The following is a 20000-nucleotide window of genomic DNA, read 5'->3' on the forward strand; positions in this document are numbered from 1 at the left end:
AAAAAACGTGCATCGGAAATGCATCAGTCGAGAAGGGAGATGTACAACCAAGACCATTGATCAGACGAGCTACATTTGACTCAGTCACCTTATTCATGTAGACAAAATATGAAACTCCCTAAATAAATGAACAATGGTACAAACAGGGCCAAACAAATACCGATATAGCTTCGATAATAAAGGAAAAAAAAGTACACAAAGTAACTAAACACTATACCAAACAACAGATTATGTGAACGACAGGAGAGAGTTGAGAGGTGACTGTAGAAAGAGTATGGAAGGATGAATCAGCGATAAAAGCATAAATATGAAAAGAATGTCATTGATGAAGCAGAGGCAAAGAACCAAGGATTTGAAGGAAACAGGTTACAACCGTAAAAGGGATTTAGGCGTCAGTCGCCGAGGTTACATCATTGTACATCAGGTGGCACAAGGCCAGGTTTCTGGTACCAAAGCAGGAATTTCACCTAAGGAATATCTAATATGTTATAAGTCACACTACCAGGAATTTCTCAAAACGCCAAGTTTTTTCTTTATTTTTTTTATTATACCGGAGACTCCATGCAGAGAAGCACACATAGAAGTAGTGGAAATGAGACAGATCCAAAGATGGATGGGGTTTGTAACTGTAGGGGGTGGGGGGTGGGGGGTTGAACGGGTTGAAGGGTGCAGGAGGAGATGTTAGGGTGTTATTCAAATTTGTAGCCTGGTTCAACGAGTTTAAAGTGAAGGAAAGATCAAGAATGCCGAATGCGTGGCTATGATGATGGGAATCGTGAGTTGGGTGTTGAAGAATGTGTTAAATATTTTAAGTAACAGGGAGAGTGAAGGCTTCATTTCCTCACACATCACTGTGAGTGGAACTGAACCACTATTTGTGGTGTATATTATTCTAGGTCTCTGCACCAGAAATGAAGCATGTGTCAAAATGCAGCAAAGACTTGAGGCAAGAAGAAAGATATGAAGTCTGTCGAATTGGGAGAGAGTATTAGGAGCAGGTAAGCGGAATTTCTAGCAATATAACACCGCCTCGGTGGCGTGGTTGGTATGGTGTTGGCGTGCCACCTTGGTGGCGGCGAGTTCGATTCTCCGGCATTCCACTAAGAAGTCAGAGGTGTGTATTTCTGGTAACAGAAGTTCACTCTCGATGTGGTTTGGAAGTCGCGTAAAGCCGTTGGTCCCGTTGCTGAATAACAACTGGTTCCATGTAACGTAAAAACACCATACATACAAATAAATAAACAATCTAGCAATATAACACGATAGCGAAAAGATTCATCATTAAAAAGTCTGCCTACATATATGTGTTCAATGAATTGACAGGGGAGGTTGTGAGAAATCGGTAGTGTCACTGGACAACCGAACTCTGGAGGAAAGAAGTTTAGGAGAGGGTAACATTGTTACGGTCTGCATTTGTCTTTATAAGTAAAGTCCTCTTGTCAATAATAATGCTTATAATTGTAAGAAAATCTTCAGTGGGAATTATTGTACTTCTTAAAGTAATCATAACTGACTCTTGAGGGGTCATGAGCATAAAAGTTTTGTATATTAACAATACAGTCCTACAATAATGATGACTATAAGTTTATATCAACAATAATGATGACTATAAGTTTATATCAAATTGTTAATGATATACATTTCAAATACATCCCACCTTATTTAATTCGAAAATGTCAAAAGCACAAAATTAGCTAGTTAAATACTGAGATAACATAAGGAAAGATTATTGTGACAGTCTAATGAATGCTGTTTCAGGTTAACAGTGAAACAAACTTGTCTCTAGATTCCTGTTGGCTGTTTGCCCTTTCAGATCGCAGGAAACGTCGGTTGTGCCACAGTGTTCCGCCCCAAGGCATCCTGACGAGGCAGTCTTGGCTGCGATACATCTTTACAATAGTGACTATTATATCGAAGCATTTGGTGTTCCCGTGGTGAATATGCGCTATGGAACCAGGTCTTAATGACTGAAGGAGCTTGGCATCAAGTGACTGAAGGAGCTTGGCATCAAGTGACTGAAGGAGCTTGGCATCAGTGTTAAACTGTTTCATTCCTGACTTTCAGAGAACAGTTTATTTTCGGTCACATTTTTTTTCAAGCTTCATGCATTTGCTTAGAAAATTCACTCTTGGAGGTGGCAACTATAGAGTGAAGAGAACTTCCTAGTATTATGAACTGAGTGAGTCAGTCTATTGGTAAGCCTTTTGTCAGTCTCTTTGTCAGTCTGTTTGTAAGCTTTCGTCAATTTATTTTTCATTCTTTTGCCAACCTATTTGTCATTCTGTTGTCAGTCTATTGGTCAGTCTATTTGTCAGTTTTTGCCAGTCTGTTTGTCAGTCTTTTGAAATGATTCCCGCTGTTGAAGTCTTGGTGAAGAGATGTCATTTACTTTCTTGGTTACTGGACGGGAGATTGTATTGTGTAAACACCTTAAAAAAACTCCTCATGTCTTAAGAAAGACATGGAAAAGTTGAAAGTGAAAACTGAAGTCACAGACAAAGTCGTGCTGGTAAGCCGAGTTGAGAAAAATTGTCTAAAGGGATGAAATATATGAACCGAAATTATTTGGCGCCAACGTGACCCGCTACCAAGCAGGCAGGGTAGTGATAAGACTTTGAAACGAAATAGTGGTAGGAAGGATGTGGAGAGTGAGACCTGGAAAGTGTTGTAACACACTGTAGCTAATTTTAAAACGGAGAGACAATAATAATAATAATAATAATAATAATAAAGAGACACGAGTGGTTGCAAAATAGATTCGAAGGTTGCAGAATGTTGTGGATATAGTGGACATGTTGGTAATATTTCTGTGCAGTTGTGAAGGTTTCCCAATTTACTGAAAGGAGGCAGTGTTGCAGATAATAGTATATGTTTGCATTTTATACTTTGAGTTGCTTGGAAAATCTCATTATTTTATTATTGCTGAAGCTCCTGTTAGTATTGTATTTTAGTGCATGGAGAAGAAAATTCTTATACATATCATCATATATATTCTTGATCTTTTGAAGGATGCAAATATTTCAGTGTCAGCCCTCACTTCCAAGAAACGCCAGGCCTGCATACGTGGACTCTAAGAGTACCTTCTCTTTTCTGAAGTTCACCTTGAACATTTTCACGTGTTACGAGAGAGAGAGAGAGAGAGAAGAGAGAGAGAGAGAGAGAGAGAGAGAGAGAGAGAGAGAGAGAGAGAGAGAGAGGTAAAGCCTCCATGAAGAGGTGAAAGGATCGGTAGTTTCTTGTGGTTAAACCTAAAATCGATGTTAAATATATATATAACACAGCAACAATAATAAATCATTTCTCTTCGTTTTTGTTTTCTGCGCACTCTGCCTCATACAGCATGAACACACAGAAACAAGTAATATTATATATATGTATATATATATATATATATATATATATATATATATATATATATATATATATATATATATATATATATATATATATATATATTTATATATATATATATATATATATATATATATATATATATATATATATATATATGTGTGTGTGTGTGTGTGTGTGTGTGTGTGTGTGTGTGTGTGTGTGTGTTTATATGCAGTACAAAAACACCGTATCGTGCTTCTAAGTAATCAATAGAACGATCTACAGTAATAATCTTTTTATTTCTACAATTATATTTCGTCTTGACCGGCAAGAGTATTGCTGGGGATCATTCTACTGATATATATATATATATATATATATATATAATATATATATATGGTATGTATATATATATATATATTATATATATATATATATATATATATATATATATATGTAATAATCTTTTTTTATTTTCAATTATATTTCGTCTGACCGGCAAGAGTATTGCTGTGGATCAATTCTACTGAAATTATATTATAATTATATATTATATATTATATATATATATATATATATAAATATATATATGCATATATATATATGATATATATATAGGTATATATATATATCATATATGCATTATATAATTCATGCATTATATTATATTTATTATGTATATATATAATATATATGTATATATATATATACATATATGTGTGTGTATGCATTTATACATGTTTCGTTTTAATCGCATATGATGAGATACAAAATTATGCATATGAATATACCTATGTATGTAAAGTAAGCCATGCGACTCTGGTGCATCTGGCTCCGCCTGGTACCTAACTGTTGGCAAGAGGCTTATTCTAGTACGCCCGAGCTTAGAATTTAGGTGAACGTTTCTCAAGAAATTAAACAAGGTTTTCACTTTGAGTTCTGTTACGAAGTATTTACGTAATGCTGGTCTTTCAATTATAAACATAAATGTATTGCGAAGATTAAAAACCAAATCTCTCTGTTTTGAGAAGCTAATGAAAAGTCTTTTAATTGCTAATCACTTCACTGAAATTGCGAAAATGATTACCAGTGGTCAGCGATATTGGGAGGTTCTTTACAGAGATCCCATGTAAGAGATGAAGAAGTAAGCACAACGTATTTTGAAAAAGGCAGATAGCATGAGCAAAGCACGACTCGACTCAGAGAATGTAGTAAGTCATTCTGAACAGATGTTGAAATAAAAAAAAAAAAGAATACACGAACACCGGAAAATATTGTTGATGTCATATGAATCATGACCAGCTTTCTTTGTGTAATCATCGCTCAAACAAATGAGGAAGAGAGCCATAAAAACACTTTCATGAGTAGACGAAGTAGTGAAAGTTTAAGAAAGTATAAGGAGAAAGGTCACAAACACAAATGTATATAGACTATTGCACTCGTAATGAAGTACAATTTTTAAAAGGAAAATGAGAGGGCAAGCAGTATGCGAATTAAAAAGTATGAGTTTCCACACAATATGGCATTACGAGCCAGATATACATAACAGCAGATAAACAAACGTAATAGCGATAATCTCAGTAGATGGACAGTTGACCTCCTGACAACTTTTATTCACTCACTGTATACCTCTTCCATCTTGAGTGAAGTCATCGTTGCTCATGGTTACAGCCCTTGTTAACAAAGCATTCACAATGGAAAAATAATATGCAAATTAGCATGCAGCAATGTCATGTTTAATGTAAGCAATTTTCAGATCCAAGTATGAAAAAGAAGTAAATAAATGAGTGTGTTTCCTGGCGCCACAGAGAAAAGATAGAAATAGAAAGGTAAATTACAATAACAATTCAATGCCTAAAAAGACAAGTTTTCTTGTACTTCATTGGACAATAGGCTAATGACAAGCAAATCTGAATGTGACTAAGATAAAGTTTAAGTTAAATTGCACATTTTTACTGGATGGTGTGTTTGTGTATTCTCTCTGGCGTGAAGGACGCGTCCTTCAAGTTATTAGGAAGATATCCCATTATCCAATGGGAAAGTATGCAATCGGAATGTGTACGGAGTGTCCATAAAGTCCCAGTACCATTCTATGCAATAAATAGTACATGTAATGGTACTGGGACTTTATGGACACCCTGTATAACGGCTCAGCCTTAAAGTTGCTCCTGAAATTCGACTGCAATTTGAAGAGAACAACCAAAAAGACTAAGAAATAGTTCCTTCCATCTCTGAAACATACCGGGTATGAAATGTAACAAAATGATTTTTTTTAAGTATAAAAATCCAATAGATTGAAATCTAAGGAAAAGAGATTTTTTAAGGCCAAACAAAATGCCAAACAGGCATCGAAAAATAGCTCACCCTTGTCCTCGAAATTTATTATGTTTAATCAAGCCTCGAAAATGTCAAAAATTAAGAAATCCATTTTTTTAATATTACAGAAACCATTGCTTTCATTTCTAGGAATCACTCAATGCAGAGTTTTGCTTTTTTAAAGTGCTATTTCAGCGTTGACACCAATAAAGCTGCATATTTTCATCTATTTAGTTGTTTCAATTTAGAATGAAAATTTAAAAAGGACCAGGTTGAAAGCCTAAAATTCCGCTCTTAAGATAGGATAACTTAATGCATACAGTTCACTCTTTGCTTTTTTCTTCATACGTACACAGTATAATTAGGGAAGGCGAGCTTGATATATATATATATATATATATATATGATATATATATATATATATATATATATATATTTGTAATTGATATATATATATATATATATTTATATATATATATATATATATATATATATATATATATATATATATATATATATAGGTAGAAGCCACGAAGGAAAGTGAAACATTGGAGTATGCTGCGAGATCTTTCGACTCAAAAGTCCTTTACTTAGCAGACTGACGTACATATGAGAAACTGAGTGGACAAGGAAGGAAGGGTCGTATAAGTGACAGATAGGGATTATAAAGTAAATAGTACCTAAAATCCTATTGGATGATGATGATGTTACTTATGAAAAACTAAGAAAAAATCCTGGTACGGATTAGTCAAAACGCACCAAGAAAATAATGCTATGCGGCCTATCATCAGTAGTGTTGGCTCAATATTACATAAACTTTCGAGATATATCACTAAGCTCTTGTCCCCGTTACTTGGAACTATCTGATTCTCATATATATAATTCTCTATATTTAGTTGATAAATTAAGCAAAATTACTTTTTACCCTACTGTTATATTCGTTAGTTTTGATGTATGTTTTCTTTTTGCTAAAATCGCTTTAGATTTTATTTTAGAATATCTTAGTAATGAACTAACTCAGCATGAATTACCTCTACCTGTAAGTCACATTATTTCACTCAATAGGTTGTGCATTTGTGATTGTAAGTTTATATTCAATGGTGAACGTTATCAACAAATATTTAGTATGGCAATGGGTAACCGTTTATCACAACTCCTCTCAAACTTGTATGTAGGATTCTTTGAAAAACGCTATTTTCCTAATATCATTTATATTCCTTTAAAGCGTTATATATATGTTGATGATGTTTTAGCTGTTTTGCCTGCTGGTGTTGATGTAAATGATTTACTTTCTAAATTAAATAACCCGGTATACCATCGATTACGTTAGTTTAGAATTGGAAAAAGACAATTGCCTCCCTTTGTTGGATGTTTTGACACAATGTAAATTCATAATTTATAGGAAACCAACCAACAACTTAACTTGTGTCCATTTTCATTCAGGCCACCTTTTTAATATCAAAATATCCATTTTTTCATCTATGTTATCCTTCACATATATTAGATATTTGCTATAATAAAGCCCACAAAAAGTTTTATAGTGTAAGTAACACGGAGGAAGAAACTTCTAAAAACATTCTCAGCTTGTCTTCTTTAAACGGTTTTGAAACCATAAAATCACTGTTAAAATATTTTCAGGTCAACCTCGGTTTTTTCTTGTAATAACACACTAAAAGGAATGTTAATCAAAAATGGCCACAGGGAAAGCAACAACGTATTATATAAAATTCCATGTATGTACTGCCCCTCCTTTTATGTCAGTCAATCTAGCAACGGCTTGGAAGTAAGAATCAAACGGCTTAAATATTGTGTCAAAACTGGCCAAACATCCAATGCAATATTCATTCATTTAAGTGAAAACAACCACCGGATAAATTGGATTGGCAGTTCAGTAATTGCAAGATCAAAAGATGTCTTATCACGAAATATTTTAGAATCTGCCATTATACAACTTACTTCCCATAGTAATTTTAATATTAGTCGTGGCCTGTTCATTTAGACCCTTGTATTTGTAACATGTTTAAGAATGACCTCAAAGGTACAATCACAGCCTTAAATACAAATTAGTTGCCTTATAGATATTTTCTTTGTATACACCACACACACACACACACACAGACACACACACACACACACATATATATATATATATACTATATATATATATATATATATATATATATATATATATATATGTATGTATATATAATATATATAAAGTATATATATATATATATATATATATATATATATATATATATACATACATACATATATACATAGCGTGTAGTATGTGTGTGAGAGTACCTTTACTCTCCTGTTATGCAAGCCATTTTGCATAAATACCGATCAAACCACTTACAGTTAGAAACGTGTCTCGCAATTCCTTTCCAGCAAGGACATCAGGTGGCTTATACTGGTGGAACATCTTCTCTACAAAACTCGTTCCATTCTTTTAGTATTTCATGAATATCAACGAATTTAATGTTCTTAGGATAAGTCAGTATTCATTAACCCTTTGTAAGAAAAGTTGCTGGGATATTTAACCTTAGAGAGAGAGAGAGAGAGGGGGGGGGTGGGGGTGTTGATAACTGTTTGCAGGTCAAAGGTAACTGGGACCAAGTATGTAAAAGGAAGGACAAGAGAAGTGTCCTTTTATACGATAGTTTCTGGCTGTACTGAATATTTTTTTATGATAAATAATCGCGAGAGAAAAAAATAAAAATCATACATAAAACTCCATCGTACCGTAACATTTAATGGTTATTAGGAATACTATATATATATATATATATATTATATATTATCTATACATATATAGTTAATATAATTTATGTATATATATAGTATATATGGTATAGTTATAAATATATATACATATATATATATATATATAGATATATATATTACTATATGACTTTATATATATATATATTATATAGGGTATATATATATATAATATAATATATATATTATTATATATGTGGTATTGTGTATATATATATATATAATATATATATATTTATATATATATATATATATATATATATATATATATATATATATATATATATTTAAACATATACACACCTATATATATATACACATGAACGCACACACAGATACGTATATATATATATATATATATATATATATATATATATATATATATATATTATAAAACCTTTTTACAACAATACTTACGCGGATATGAAATCGTAAATGGCAATAATAGTGAAAGTCACAAATGCTAAATTGTTATCGTGAGTTTATACATTTTTTTTTAGTTAATTCATCTTTGTAATATGAGCTTCAACACTTACAGTGTAGTTAGGGTACTGGGAAAGAATTGGTTGTTTTAGCTCGAATGAATACTACGATTCAGATGGCCCATTACAGATGTCAAAATGAAAGTGAGGTGAACCAGAGAGACATGGAGAGTAAGAGAGAGAGAAAGAGGGGACCAGCTCTTTTTCTGGGAAGAGAAATTGTTATCTTCGCATTACGTTACTTTTGAAATATCTTTAGCTTACCAAAATAAATGCCGAACATTAACATTGCTCAGTATTTCCGAGCTTATTTTTAGCGTTTCGATTACACATTTTGATCAAAACGCGAATGGTTCCTGAATGTTCTAAAGCTCTAAAGTTTTACTGCAGAATCTTTTGTCAGTAGTTACCTGAACAGATTCTACGCGACCAGAAATGCTTAAACTAAAACCTCACAAATGTACAAACCTTCAGTATTTAAGATATGCTGAAGAAAACTCCCTCGTCACCACCGATTTTGAAAAGCAAATATACCAATGGAACACCACAAAGCTATTGCATTGGGAAAACACTATGGAATCGTAACACGATGACATTACACTTTCACATACCGTAGGCCAGGAGAACCGTAGACACCATCAAAGCAAGAGCCATCTTCACACTGACGGTACACGAGTCCTTGGCTAAACCCGACCGTTCCCTGAGGCGCTCTGAGGTCTGGTTCTTCGTGAAGTCAAGGGGTTTACCGCTGGTCGGTTTCCCGTTTTCTTTGGTAGTAGACAAGGAGGTTTCCGTAAGGGGATGTGCTGATGTGTGAAGTGCCTCCATCCCGCAGTAGAGAGAATGATGTCATTTAAAAGTATTTTGCAGTCTTTTCAGCCATTTGATTGATATTTTTTCCATTTCTCGTTCAGAGAAATTACAAAGAATTTACTAACATGATACAATAAAGATGATAAGAATCTTGATAACATAATGACAAATTGTAGCTCGTTGTACGTATTTGCTACCTTGTGGGTATTAGTGATAGAAATATAGACAAAAGAAAGCATTTGGAAGGGGAGCACTCAGCTTTATTGAAACAGGTAACAAGAATCGTATTAGCTTCAAGAACTGGAACCTTAAACGTCAGTTTTCCTCTTTTCAAAATGGCGTTACCCCCAAAAGATCATCACTGAGAATGGAATTCCTCACGAGTTGTTGACATCAGCTACCTATCAGTGTGTTTAACCTTCAAGGTTTGCCTTTCCCGTTAGGTTTTATAGTAAACTAAGCATGTCAAAAATCTAGTGAACACTTTCATAAACTATGACTTTCAAGTGAAATGACGGATAATGGTTTAAAGGCACGAATGTCAGTGCAAGAGACAACTTTCAACTGTATTACCAAGCAGTTATTCATGTGCCCATGTCGTCAAAATTGGGGGTAGGCAGTGCATGAAAGGGTCATGACGCGCTTTTCAGAAGGTAAGACCGAGGTATCTTCATCCTGTATAGATTTTTATAGAAACCAGTTATGAGAAATATTGACCCTGGGGTTAGCCGATGGCGCGTCTAAACTTGGGGTTAATTACTGGCGGAATATCCGTGATGCGCAGAGAAAAATATGAGGTTGCCATTGCGTTTCATTATTTTTATTCAGTTATAAAGATACACTAATTATTATTAATTCGTATTTTTATTGTCATTATTATTATATAAAATATCAAAGTTCAAGTACGGTTATCTCGTTCGAGATTTTCGTGAAACTGTTTGTTGTAGGAAAAAAGTAATATCCATTTAATTCTTGCCAAAGCTTACGTAGTTCTCTCATCCTTATCGACAGGCTTAAGATATATTTGGAACAAGACAACTTCTGAACACCTGCAAATATGCAATTTCTTTCTTACCCCTTGGTCCCTTTGAAGTGAGCTTGATAAATTAGTCCTTAATTTTGTTTTATTACCCCCAACACTTGAGCTGACATTAATACTATATGTTGTATTCGTCTCCTACTTTGCTGAAGTGTTATCGCTCTCTAAATCTTGGTTTTGGTTTTGTTCAAGTCAAGTGAACAGCCATCCCACTGATTTCAAGTCCCGTCTTTTGCTGCTGCACCTCATTCCACTTTTAAGTAAGTTCAAAATCAGCGCACATCCTAGTTTTAAAGGGAAATATATACCATTGGTGGAGGTGGAGAATTATTCGAACACTCTTGTTTCATACTTAAAGACTAGCTGCTTCTACGGGCTGCTTTATGAGGAAGAGCCCGTGCTGGCGTAAGGTCAGCTTAATCTCAAACAACATCTAGCTGCTTTGCCCCCCAAAACGGAACAAATGTTATTCCTACTCCAGCACTTATTTTCACATTTGTGAAGCTATTGGTGACCCCTCGTGAAGATAGCGCTTTTATTTTCACATCTCAGTTGCTATTTTCCTTTCTAACTCCCCTTAATTCATATGTCAGTCATTCTTAGCCCGTTCATGTGTAATTTGTACACAATATCTTTTTTCATGAAAACAAAGCGAGTCGTCGAAGATTAGTTTATTTGCCATTCTGTAAAAGAATTTGGATCATCTGCTACCTATACTTGGCAATCTCCTGGTATTTTATCATCAATAATCTTTTAGTTCATCTTCCACCAAAGCGTCAGAACTTACTTTCTCCTCTCACTTTCTGAAGAATTCAGATTGTGGGCTTTCTTTTGTAACCAGTTGTGCATCTTCCATAAATCCAGAAATATGATAGTTTTGTTTTTTTCTTCCCGAACATGTAAGTATGCTACTCGGAGTCCCATTCTCTCACGATTTCAGTTTTATCTCCTCACCATTGACTTTTCAGTCTACCATTCTATTTTTCACGTATGCTCTTGTAAGTAGATATTCAACTTTAAACATGTCTGCGCCTCTCAGATTTCCTGTTTTGTTCACCCTCCAATTCACACATTTGTTTCTTCCACGTTCATAATCGCTCCTGGAGAATTAGCCTTATTAGGATCACATGATAATTTTTCTTAAAAGGCTGTTAATTAGATTTGTTTGATTATTGGGTAAATCTGAGAACTAATTCCACCAATATTTTAGTATCTTTGTTATCTTAGAGCAAAAACGCAGCCGTCAGTGTTTATAATTTTTACAGTAGCATCTGTTCTTTCAGTGACATGCTCTCCTTCACTTCAGTTAGGAAAACTTGAATTTCATATTTATGGTATTTTTCTTTCCATGAATAAATTGAACGTAATAAATCACAAACGCTGCTGCGCCGCTGATGCTTTTTTACAGGTATTAATAATTTGGTTACTATTCAGCTGAGCTTATTCACAGTTCATCTAGTTAAAAGGCGGACAGATAAACGCTTTCCTGGTCACTATCAAACACTTTTGCTTCATGGAGAGCAATGTATGACTTGGTTCCATGTCTTTTTCTTTCGTTCTGTTTTCAAGATTTGGGATCTAGTCCCTCTTTCATGGTCAATGGTGAACTGTTCTGTTGGAGTGAAGTACCACTTTTTTTATTATCTTACTTTTGTTTTTTTTAAGGCGTGGCTTGATTTAGACATTCGCTTACCCATTCCATTGTCCCCCTAATATGAAACGAGTACACATTGGGACATATGCATTCACATAATACTTATGTATTTAAGCTGACAACCTTACGTTCATAGTTTTGCTATTAATGGAAATTAAAACTTGATATTCGTAACAAATTTATTGAACATAGAAAACAAAACAAAAATATTGTCTTGTACCTGCAACAAATAATTATATCAAAATATATCAAACTTAAGTTGCATGGTAGAATTTGCGTTAGTTAAAATACATATTTACATGTGTTGTAGAGCTGTAAAAATAAAGGAAATATTAGGAAATTCTAAACTTCCTTGAAAGGCACTTTCGTTTCAGCCTGGAAATATATAATTCTCTCCCCCTAAAAATACAAGAAGTTTGAAACTGGACAGAAGTAGGCGGATGAAAAGGAAAATTTCTCTGAGAATGCAATCCACCAAAATATTGAAAAGTTGGTTGTTTGAAAATTTAGGTTCCTTATCTTGGTTTACTGAGAATCCTCGATTCCACGAGAATCAAGTGATTCCTTTTCACTACACATAATTAACCCTGTTGATTATAATGAGGCTAAAAATCCTATCTATTCATTCCTTGCCCTTACAAGCGTACGCCTGAGGGGGACTCTTCTTGCCGGAGGGGCTGGTGCCTCAGTGGGGGCTGGGGTAGGTGCTGGGGCAGGGGCAGGAGCTGGGGCAGCAGCCTCGGCGTCAACAGGGTAGTCCTCATACAACGGGGCTTCGTCGTAGTAGTTATAGTCATCGACTGGGTCAGCAGGGGGGGGAGGAGGTGGGGTAGTTGTAGTTGTAGGACGGCCGAGGCGGTGGGTTTGACCTCCAACAGGCCTGTAAAATACAGTTTGTTAATGATCAAATATGGCAGTTCGGAATTATTGTGTGATTTCTTAATCAGAATTGTAACATTGAAGTACCTAGACCGTTATTCGTTTCTAGGAGCTAAAAAAAAAAAAAAAAAAAAAAAAAAAAAAAAAACTATTCACGAGCATCATCACTTTCTATGATTTGGCTTTTGAAATCCAGCTCTGATGAATCCATCCATAGCTTAAACGACAGGACATCAGAGTGGGTATTAATCTTTGACCTTCCTGCGAGGCAACGAATGAAATCGGCTCATTTTTCTTAGCTTCTGCAGGTGTTAAAAGTAGTGATCATTATCTTTAGAGTCAAGTTCCCTGCATATTCATTTCGCTCTCACGAACTTCTGAAATCCTCAACCTAAGCTGAGATATTATTACCTGCTTTCTGGAGTTGGGAAATTTCTGTGAATCCTCTTTGCGAATTTCACTTTTAAAGAGACCCTTATTAAAAATAAAGATTCAGAATAGATCAGTAAGTGGTATAATCATTATTTAAAGATTTTGCCATCTTTACTCAGTCAGTTTTCTCTTCGGTGTTTTACCTAGTCTTGCAATAAATTTAGTCTGATGTTTTCAGTTTTCCATTTTCATTATTCCGGAAAATCTATTTGTTCCTCTTGCATTCATTATCAGTTGTATTTTGTAACTGTTTAAATATATGCTGTACACTCTAAATAAATATTCAACTTTCCAGAAACATAAATATACTGTAGTTACCTATATATTCTTTACATATTTTCAGAAAATGAAGTCTGTTAGCAGGAAACAGTTAGGCCAGGCCAAAAAAAACTAAATAAATAAATAAAATAAAAAATAAAAAAAACTATGATATAAATGGAAAATTATGTTTCCACCGGGAGTTAATGCCTTAATTTAGAGGCCTCCGCTTTCTGAAATTTTGGGTTAACACATCTGTGTTTGCAAAGCTATTCTATATATCCATCATCTAGATTTAGATTTGGTATGTCAGTTTCGTAGGCATGCTCAAGGGAAAGGCAATAGTTAATGTCTCCTATTTGTCACAATAGTTTGTCTTAGACTAAGAAATGTCCCTTATAATGAAAAGTTACCCATAACTTAAATCAACTTCTATAATACCTTAAAACTTGGAATATAGATCAAATGAATAAGGTAAGCCTGCCACAACTTCCAAGACATATTTTTGAGGTGTAATTGACTTATGTACTTACTTAGGACGGGTAGGTCTTGTCCTAGGTGCAGGCCTTGCAGGGGCACTAGCAGGCTCTGGGTCGGACGCCCTTGCTGGCTCTGGGGCAGACGCTCTCACTGGAGCCGCACTGGTAACTTGAGCTCTCGAAGAAGTTGTTGGTTTCCTCTTCTGGTTAGCAGGAGAGTGAATCCTTTGACGCTCTCCAAGCTGAGGAACCTCGAAACCAGAAGCAAATGCAGCAGCTAAGATGTCTCCACTTATTCTCCCAGAGTCGTCACCGAGAGTGGCGAAGTAGTTCTCAAAGTACTCTGTGTAGTAGTCAGCGCTGGAATAAACAATGAAGATTAGATTCCACCTCATCTCCATGCAGCATTTCCACATCTCGCGTGCTTTAGACAGAATTAACTAAATACTGAGACAACATACATAGCATGATCTAAACTTACCATTCAGGAACCTCCTTTGGTACATCACAAGCTTTGGTAGCAGAGTTGAAAACTTGACCAAAGGCGCATCCGTTTCTGCGAGGAGTATCACCATTGATGCAGACGTAGAAGTACTGGCAGTCATCTGGATCTGAATAGCGAGGATGAGCCACTGCTGCATCAAGGCCAACTTTGGGGCAGGTGAAGTTCACCACCTCTGAAATATCAAAGGTAGTTTGTTAGGACGTGATTTGTCTTCTGTAATCGATCATCATATGAATGATCGACTAGGTTTCTTAACCTATGTAATCATGCAAATTAGGTCATTTTCCCAGAAATGTACTCCAAATGGTATAGTTCGATATGATTTAGCAGTGTGTAGTATTAGCAAGAGTTAATTGCTTTGCAACTATACAAACTGTCAGCAGGTTTCTCGAATTAACTAGCTTCTACAGTGCTTTGCAAAATAAAATTGAAATTTTAAAAGTCACAAGACATTAATCTAAGTCTCCATAAATGATCAGAGACAATAAGATTAATATTATGCAGTTAGGTCGATGTTCTTTTAGTTTTGACATGCCATTTGCAAGGGAACCTTGATAAGGTTTGAATTGGCGTAGAGTAATTCAAATAGATTTTAGTGCTGCTTTAGATATAGTAACCACAAGGCACTTATTTGTAAACTTCAGAGTCTTGGAGTGGGTGGATATGTTGTAGATTTTCTTCAAGATTTGCTTACAGGTAGGCCGCAACAAGTTGCTGTTTAAGGGCTCTTTAGCGAACGGAGACCTATTGTGTCTGGAGTTCCACATGGTAGTGTTCTTGGTCCAATGTTATGTTTGGTGTATACAAGTGATGTGGTATTTGACTTGGAAAACAAGATTGTTCAGTATACCAATGATACAACATTTGTGGGATTAGTAATGTCTCCACTTATGAGAAGTGAAACTGCCCTTAGTCTCAATTTGGACATGGTACTGATTAGTGAATAGTGTCGTTAGTGGGGTATATGTAATGCTGTATTCCATTGTAACAAAACACCGTTGATTAGCAGATCACATACAGATTTTCCACCCCATCCTCCCCTCCAGGTGGATGGGACTCTGCTGAATGAGTCTGAAGCTTTAACTATTCTAGGTGTAACTTTTGACTCGCATCTTACTCTTGAAAAGCCTTTAATGAAAGTGTCAGCAAATACAGCACGAAAATTAGGCATTGTACAAAAGGCCTCATTTATTTATAATAGTGCGAAAATCAGTGCAACCTGTATTAGGTCATTCGTGCTCCCTTTACTAAAATATTGTTTTCCGGTGTGGATGACTGCTTCTGACAGAGATTTATGTCTTTTAGATAGAGTGGTTCATGGTGGTTGGTTTCTGTTTCTCAATAGCAGTAGTTATGACTTGGACCATCGACGGATGGTCTCTTGTTTGTCACTTTTTCATAGGTTGTATTTCAACAGAGATCGTTTAACATTCACAATTGATCCCTGATCTCATTTATCTGCCGAAAGAGAGCAACCAGATTCGCTGAACAGCAGCACCATTATGCAGTAAATGTGCCTCGCTGTAGAACTTCTCAGTTCCAAAGGTCCATTATTCCTCACTCAGTTGGGGGCTTTGGAACAGTCTCCCCGAGGAGGGCTTGCAATTAGAACTTGAAAAGATCAAGCGAAGATGCAATGTATCACTAGACTCATACTATTCTCCTTGGACTTTAATACATGTTTATCTATTCACTAGTTTGTTAATTTACTATATCTTTTTAATAAGTTAGATCTCTTCTTTATGTATTTCACTTTACCTCCACTGACTTCGTCCTAATGAACACTATATTCTTTGGAAGCTTGAATTTTAATTCAATGGCCCCTTGTGATCTTCTTCCATATGAATAGGGTTCATCTTCTGAATAATAATAATAATAATAATAATAATAATAAAATAATAATAATAATAATAATAATAATAATAATAATGATAATAATAATAATAATCATAATAATAATAATAATAATAATAATAATAACTGATAATAATAATAATAATAATAATAATAATAAAAATAATAATAATAATAATAATAATAATAATAATAATATGCCTCCTTAGGAGTCCATCACTCTTCTTACTATGTGTGCCGTTTCTAGGATCACACTCTTCTGCATGAGTCCTGGCGCTACTTCAGCCTTAAAAACTAGAGGCTGAAGTAGCGCCAGGACTCATGCAGAAGAGTGTGATCCTAGAAACGGCACACATAGTAAGAAGATGATGGACTCCTAAGGAGGCAGGATGCAACCCGGAACCCCACACTATAAATACCACCCAGTCGAATTGGAGGACTGTGATAGAGCAAAAAAAAAAAAATAATAATAATATAATAATAATGTGTGGTCTTCCCTCTTGGTTTAAATCTGAGCCTCAGCTGTAAGTATGCAATGTACAGTACTCTGCCTTAGGAGATTGTATCACAGGGAAACTCCAAGCTAAAAGTACTCAAACTGTTTTTGAATCTCATTGATATAACTAGCGTTTTATTTATGCTATCTTGGCAGATATTTCTACGTCACTAGTGAATAAAGACAAAGCACGCTCCCTTTTAACAGAAATATGATTTACTGTCAAGAAATTATGGCACCACTTTTGGTGACAATATCATCATCCTTGAAAAAAAAACCAGTATTTTATGTTATGATAAGTTAGAGAATTTCAGATATTTAAAGTTTTGAAAACAAGTTTTTCAAAACTTGTTTTCAAAACTTGAATGTAACTTGAATGTAATAGCTATCATTATCAGTTACCCTGCCAGTCTAATAAAAGTGGATGATGGTTTTCTATTAGCGCACCACTTCCAAATCAGCCTTCAAGTTTCCATAACATCTTGAGTAAAAACATTTAACCACGGAAAAATGCATGCACTTATATATAACTACCTAAACAGAATTCGGTATGAGATTTTACGTACGAAAAATAATAATGACACAACAACACAACTGTTTACTGTATTTTGGAAAGTCAGTAGTCGTACTATGCCATTGTACCTCTCCTAAAAACTGTATGATTCAGACTATAGCATTGGAGGCTTAATACGCCATTTTTATACAAATGCTTCAGGCTTTTAATGAATAGGTGCGCTCAAGTTTCAACCTTTGAATTAACTGAAGGTGTCGAAGCTTATTATTATTATTATTTTTTTTTTTTTTTTGAGGGTGTAGCCATAGGTAAATAAGGTTTCCTCCCCTTATTCTCTGCTGAAAAAAAAAACTTACTTTCAGAGACACAGTTTGTCCTTCCAGCTTCCTCAGGCCAGACGCAGGTGCCAGTTTTGAGTGAGAAGACCAGCCCTTCCGGACAAGTGATGAGATTGCCTGTGCCAGCAGCGCAGTAGTAGAATTGGCGGCAGTTGGTCTCTTCAGGAAATTGAAAGTAACCGTTCTGACGGGGACACACATCCGTGGCCTTTGCTGGCTCTGTTTAAAGAATAGAGACATCAACAGATATTAAAAATATGCTTCCAGAATACTTCCAGGGAGCTGGAAGAATGATGAGAATTATTTTTATTGCATAGTCATAAAAGAGGTTAATTTAATACTAAATTTAATACTAGTGACTTTTTTTTTACTTTTCTTAGAGGTCAGCATTCATCATTAATAAATTCAATTTTTTCTGTCATTGACGTTCTAATCAAATATTCTTCAACGGCTTTGAAATACTAAATATGAATGAAAGTTTGTAGTTTGGAGATATACATTTTTGTATGGTTCAAATAACATTTTCACCAGAAAAAACCTTATTGATATAGTCTAAGCTTTTCTGATGATGTTCATGCTATTGCAAAACGAAGCATCAAAGCGACTATTACGGTAGATACAGACAGGTTTAGATGCAAAATGACTTATAGTCCAAAGAGGACCAGGTTCCATACTAAAGCGTCCAGTAATGGGATGATAATGACTTCAAATGATCATATCATTGGTTGAAATAGAGGTCTAAGCATCATCCTAACCATGGTGTTATCATACTCATTTTTACTTACGCAACTCAGGCCTCTCGGTGCAGTCGATCTGGAAAAGGAAGTCACATTTCTCTACTCTTGGGTTCAGGTCATTGAAGCCCATTCCATCAGGGCAGAGCTTCTCTGTTAAGACGTCGTCCACGCACTCGTAGTACTTGTCGCACTGGACGGCATCAGCGAAGTACCCATTGGGGGACGGACACTGGGTGGCGAAATCCTGCCCAAGGGCTGCAAATAAAAGGATATATAATAATCAGCTGTTGATCCCTAAGTACAATACAAATAATTTTAAATAGACTGACAAAGACCAATAGACTGACAAATAGACTAACAAAAGGCTGACAAATAGGCTGACAAAAGGCTGACAAATAGACTGACTGACGAAAGACTGACAATAGACTGACGAAAGACTGACTGTAAACTGACCTAAGAACAATAAATAGACTGACCAATAGATCGACAAAAGGCTGACAAATAGACTGACAAAAGACTGACCAATAGACTTACAAAAGAATGACCAGTACACTGACAAAAGAATGGCAAATAGACTGACCAATAAATTGACTAAAGACTGGCAAATAGACTGACAAAAGGCTAACAGATAGACTAACAAACGACTGCCAAACAGACTGACAAAAGTCTAACTAATAGACTGACAAAAGAATGAAAAATGGTCTGTCAAAAGACTGACAAATAGGCTGGTAAAAGACTGGCCAATGGACCGACAATATAACATCAAATAGAGTAACAAAAGAATGAACAATAGACTGACAAAAGCTTACAAATGGATAGACATAAGGTTGAAAAATAGCCTGAAAGAAGGTTAGCAAATAAATTGACAAGTAGACTGACAAAGGACCGTCAAACAGACTGGCAAAGACTCACTCATGAATTTTCAGAAATAGTTCCAAATGAATGATAACTGACTTTCAAATATTTCCTTAAGTTTATACTTTGTGTTTGTAAATGAAATGTATGCAAATACACCACTGGAAAACAGGGTATATATTAATTTTGATGTTGTTCAAATAAGCTCTGAAAAAATATAGAAATATAA

General features: G+C 35.0%; 3 protein-coding genes across 3 annotated transcripts in view; 1 reads left to right on the forward strand and 2 right to left on the reverse strand.

Moving 5' to 3' along the window:
* Positions 1-9664, reverse strand: part of LOC135219201 (protein obstructor-E-like) — a 26456-nt gene extending 16792 nt beyond the window's left edge. Inside the window, exon 1 of the mRNA XM_064255758.1 lies at positions 9530-9664. Within this exon, the coding sequence (XP_064111828.1) occupies positions 9530-9572 (43 nt within the window). The 5' untranslated portion in view covers positions 9573-9664. The remainder of the gene's footprint in view (positions 1-9529) is intronic.
* A 485-nt stretch (positions 9665-10149) lies between these two features.
* The window catches only part of LOC135219203 (uncharacterized), a 49612-nt gene continuing 39761 nt past the window's right edge, over positions 10150-20000 (forward strand). Inside the window, exon 1 of the mRNA XM_064255761.1 lies at positions 10150-10384. The gene's annotated coding sequence lies outside the window, so the exon portion shown is untranslated. The remainder of the gene's footprint in view (positions 10385-20000) is intronic.
* Positions 12592-20000, reverse strand: part of LOC135219202 (protein obstructor-E-like) — an 18194-nt gene continuing 10785 nt past the window's right edge. The window contains exons 2-6 of the mRNA XM_064255759.1: positions 18965-19171; positions 18198-18398; positions 14954-15149; positions 14527-14832; positions 12592-13304 (exon numbers count right to left, since the gene is read on the reverse strand). Coding sequence (XP_064111829.1) covers positions 13043-13304; positions 14527-14832; positions 14954-15149; positions 18198-18398; positions 18965-19171 — 1172 coding nt within the window. The 3' untranslated portion in view covers positions 12592-13042. The remainder of the gene's footprint in view (positions 13305-14526; positions 14833-14953; positions 15150-18197; positions 18399-18964; positions 19172-20000) is intronic.

Source organism: Macrobrachium nipponense, chromosome 1, assembly GCF_015104395.2.
Source record: "Macrobrachium nipponense isolate FS-2020 chromosome 1, ASM1510439v2, whole genome shotgun sequence".
Taxonomy (NCBI): Eukaryota; Metazoa; Arthropoda; class Malacostraca; order Decapoda; family Palaemonidae; genus Macrobrachium; species Macrobrachium nipponense.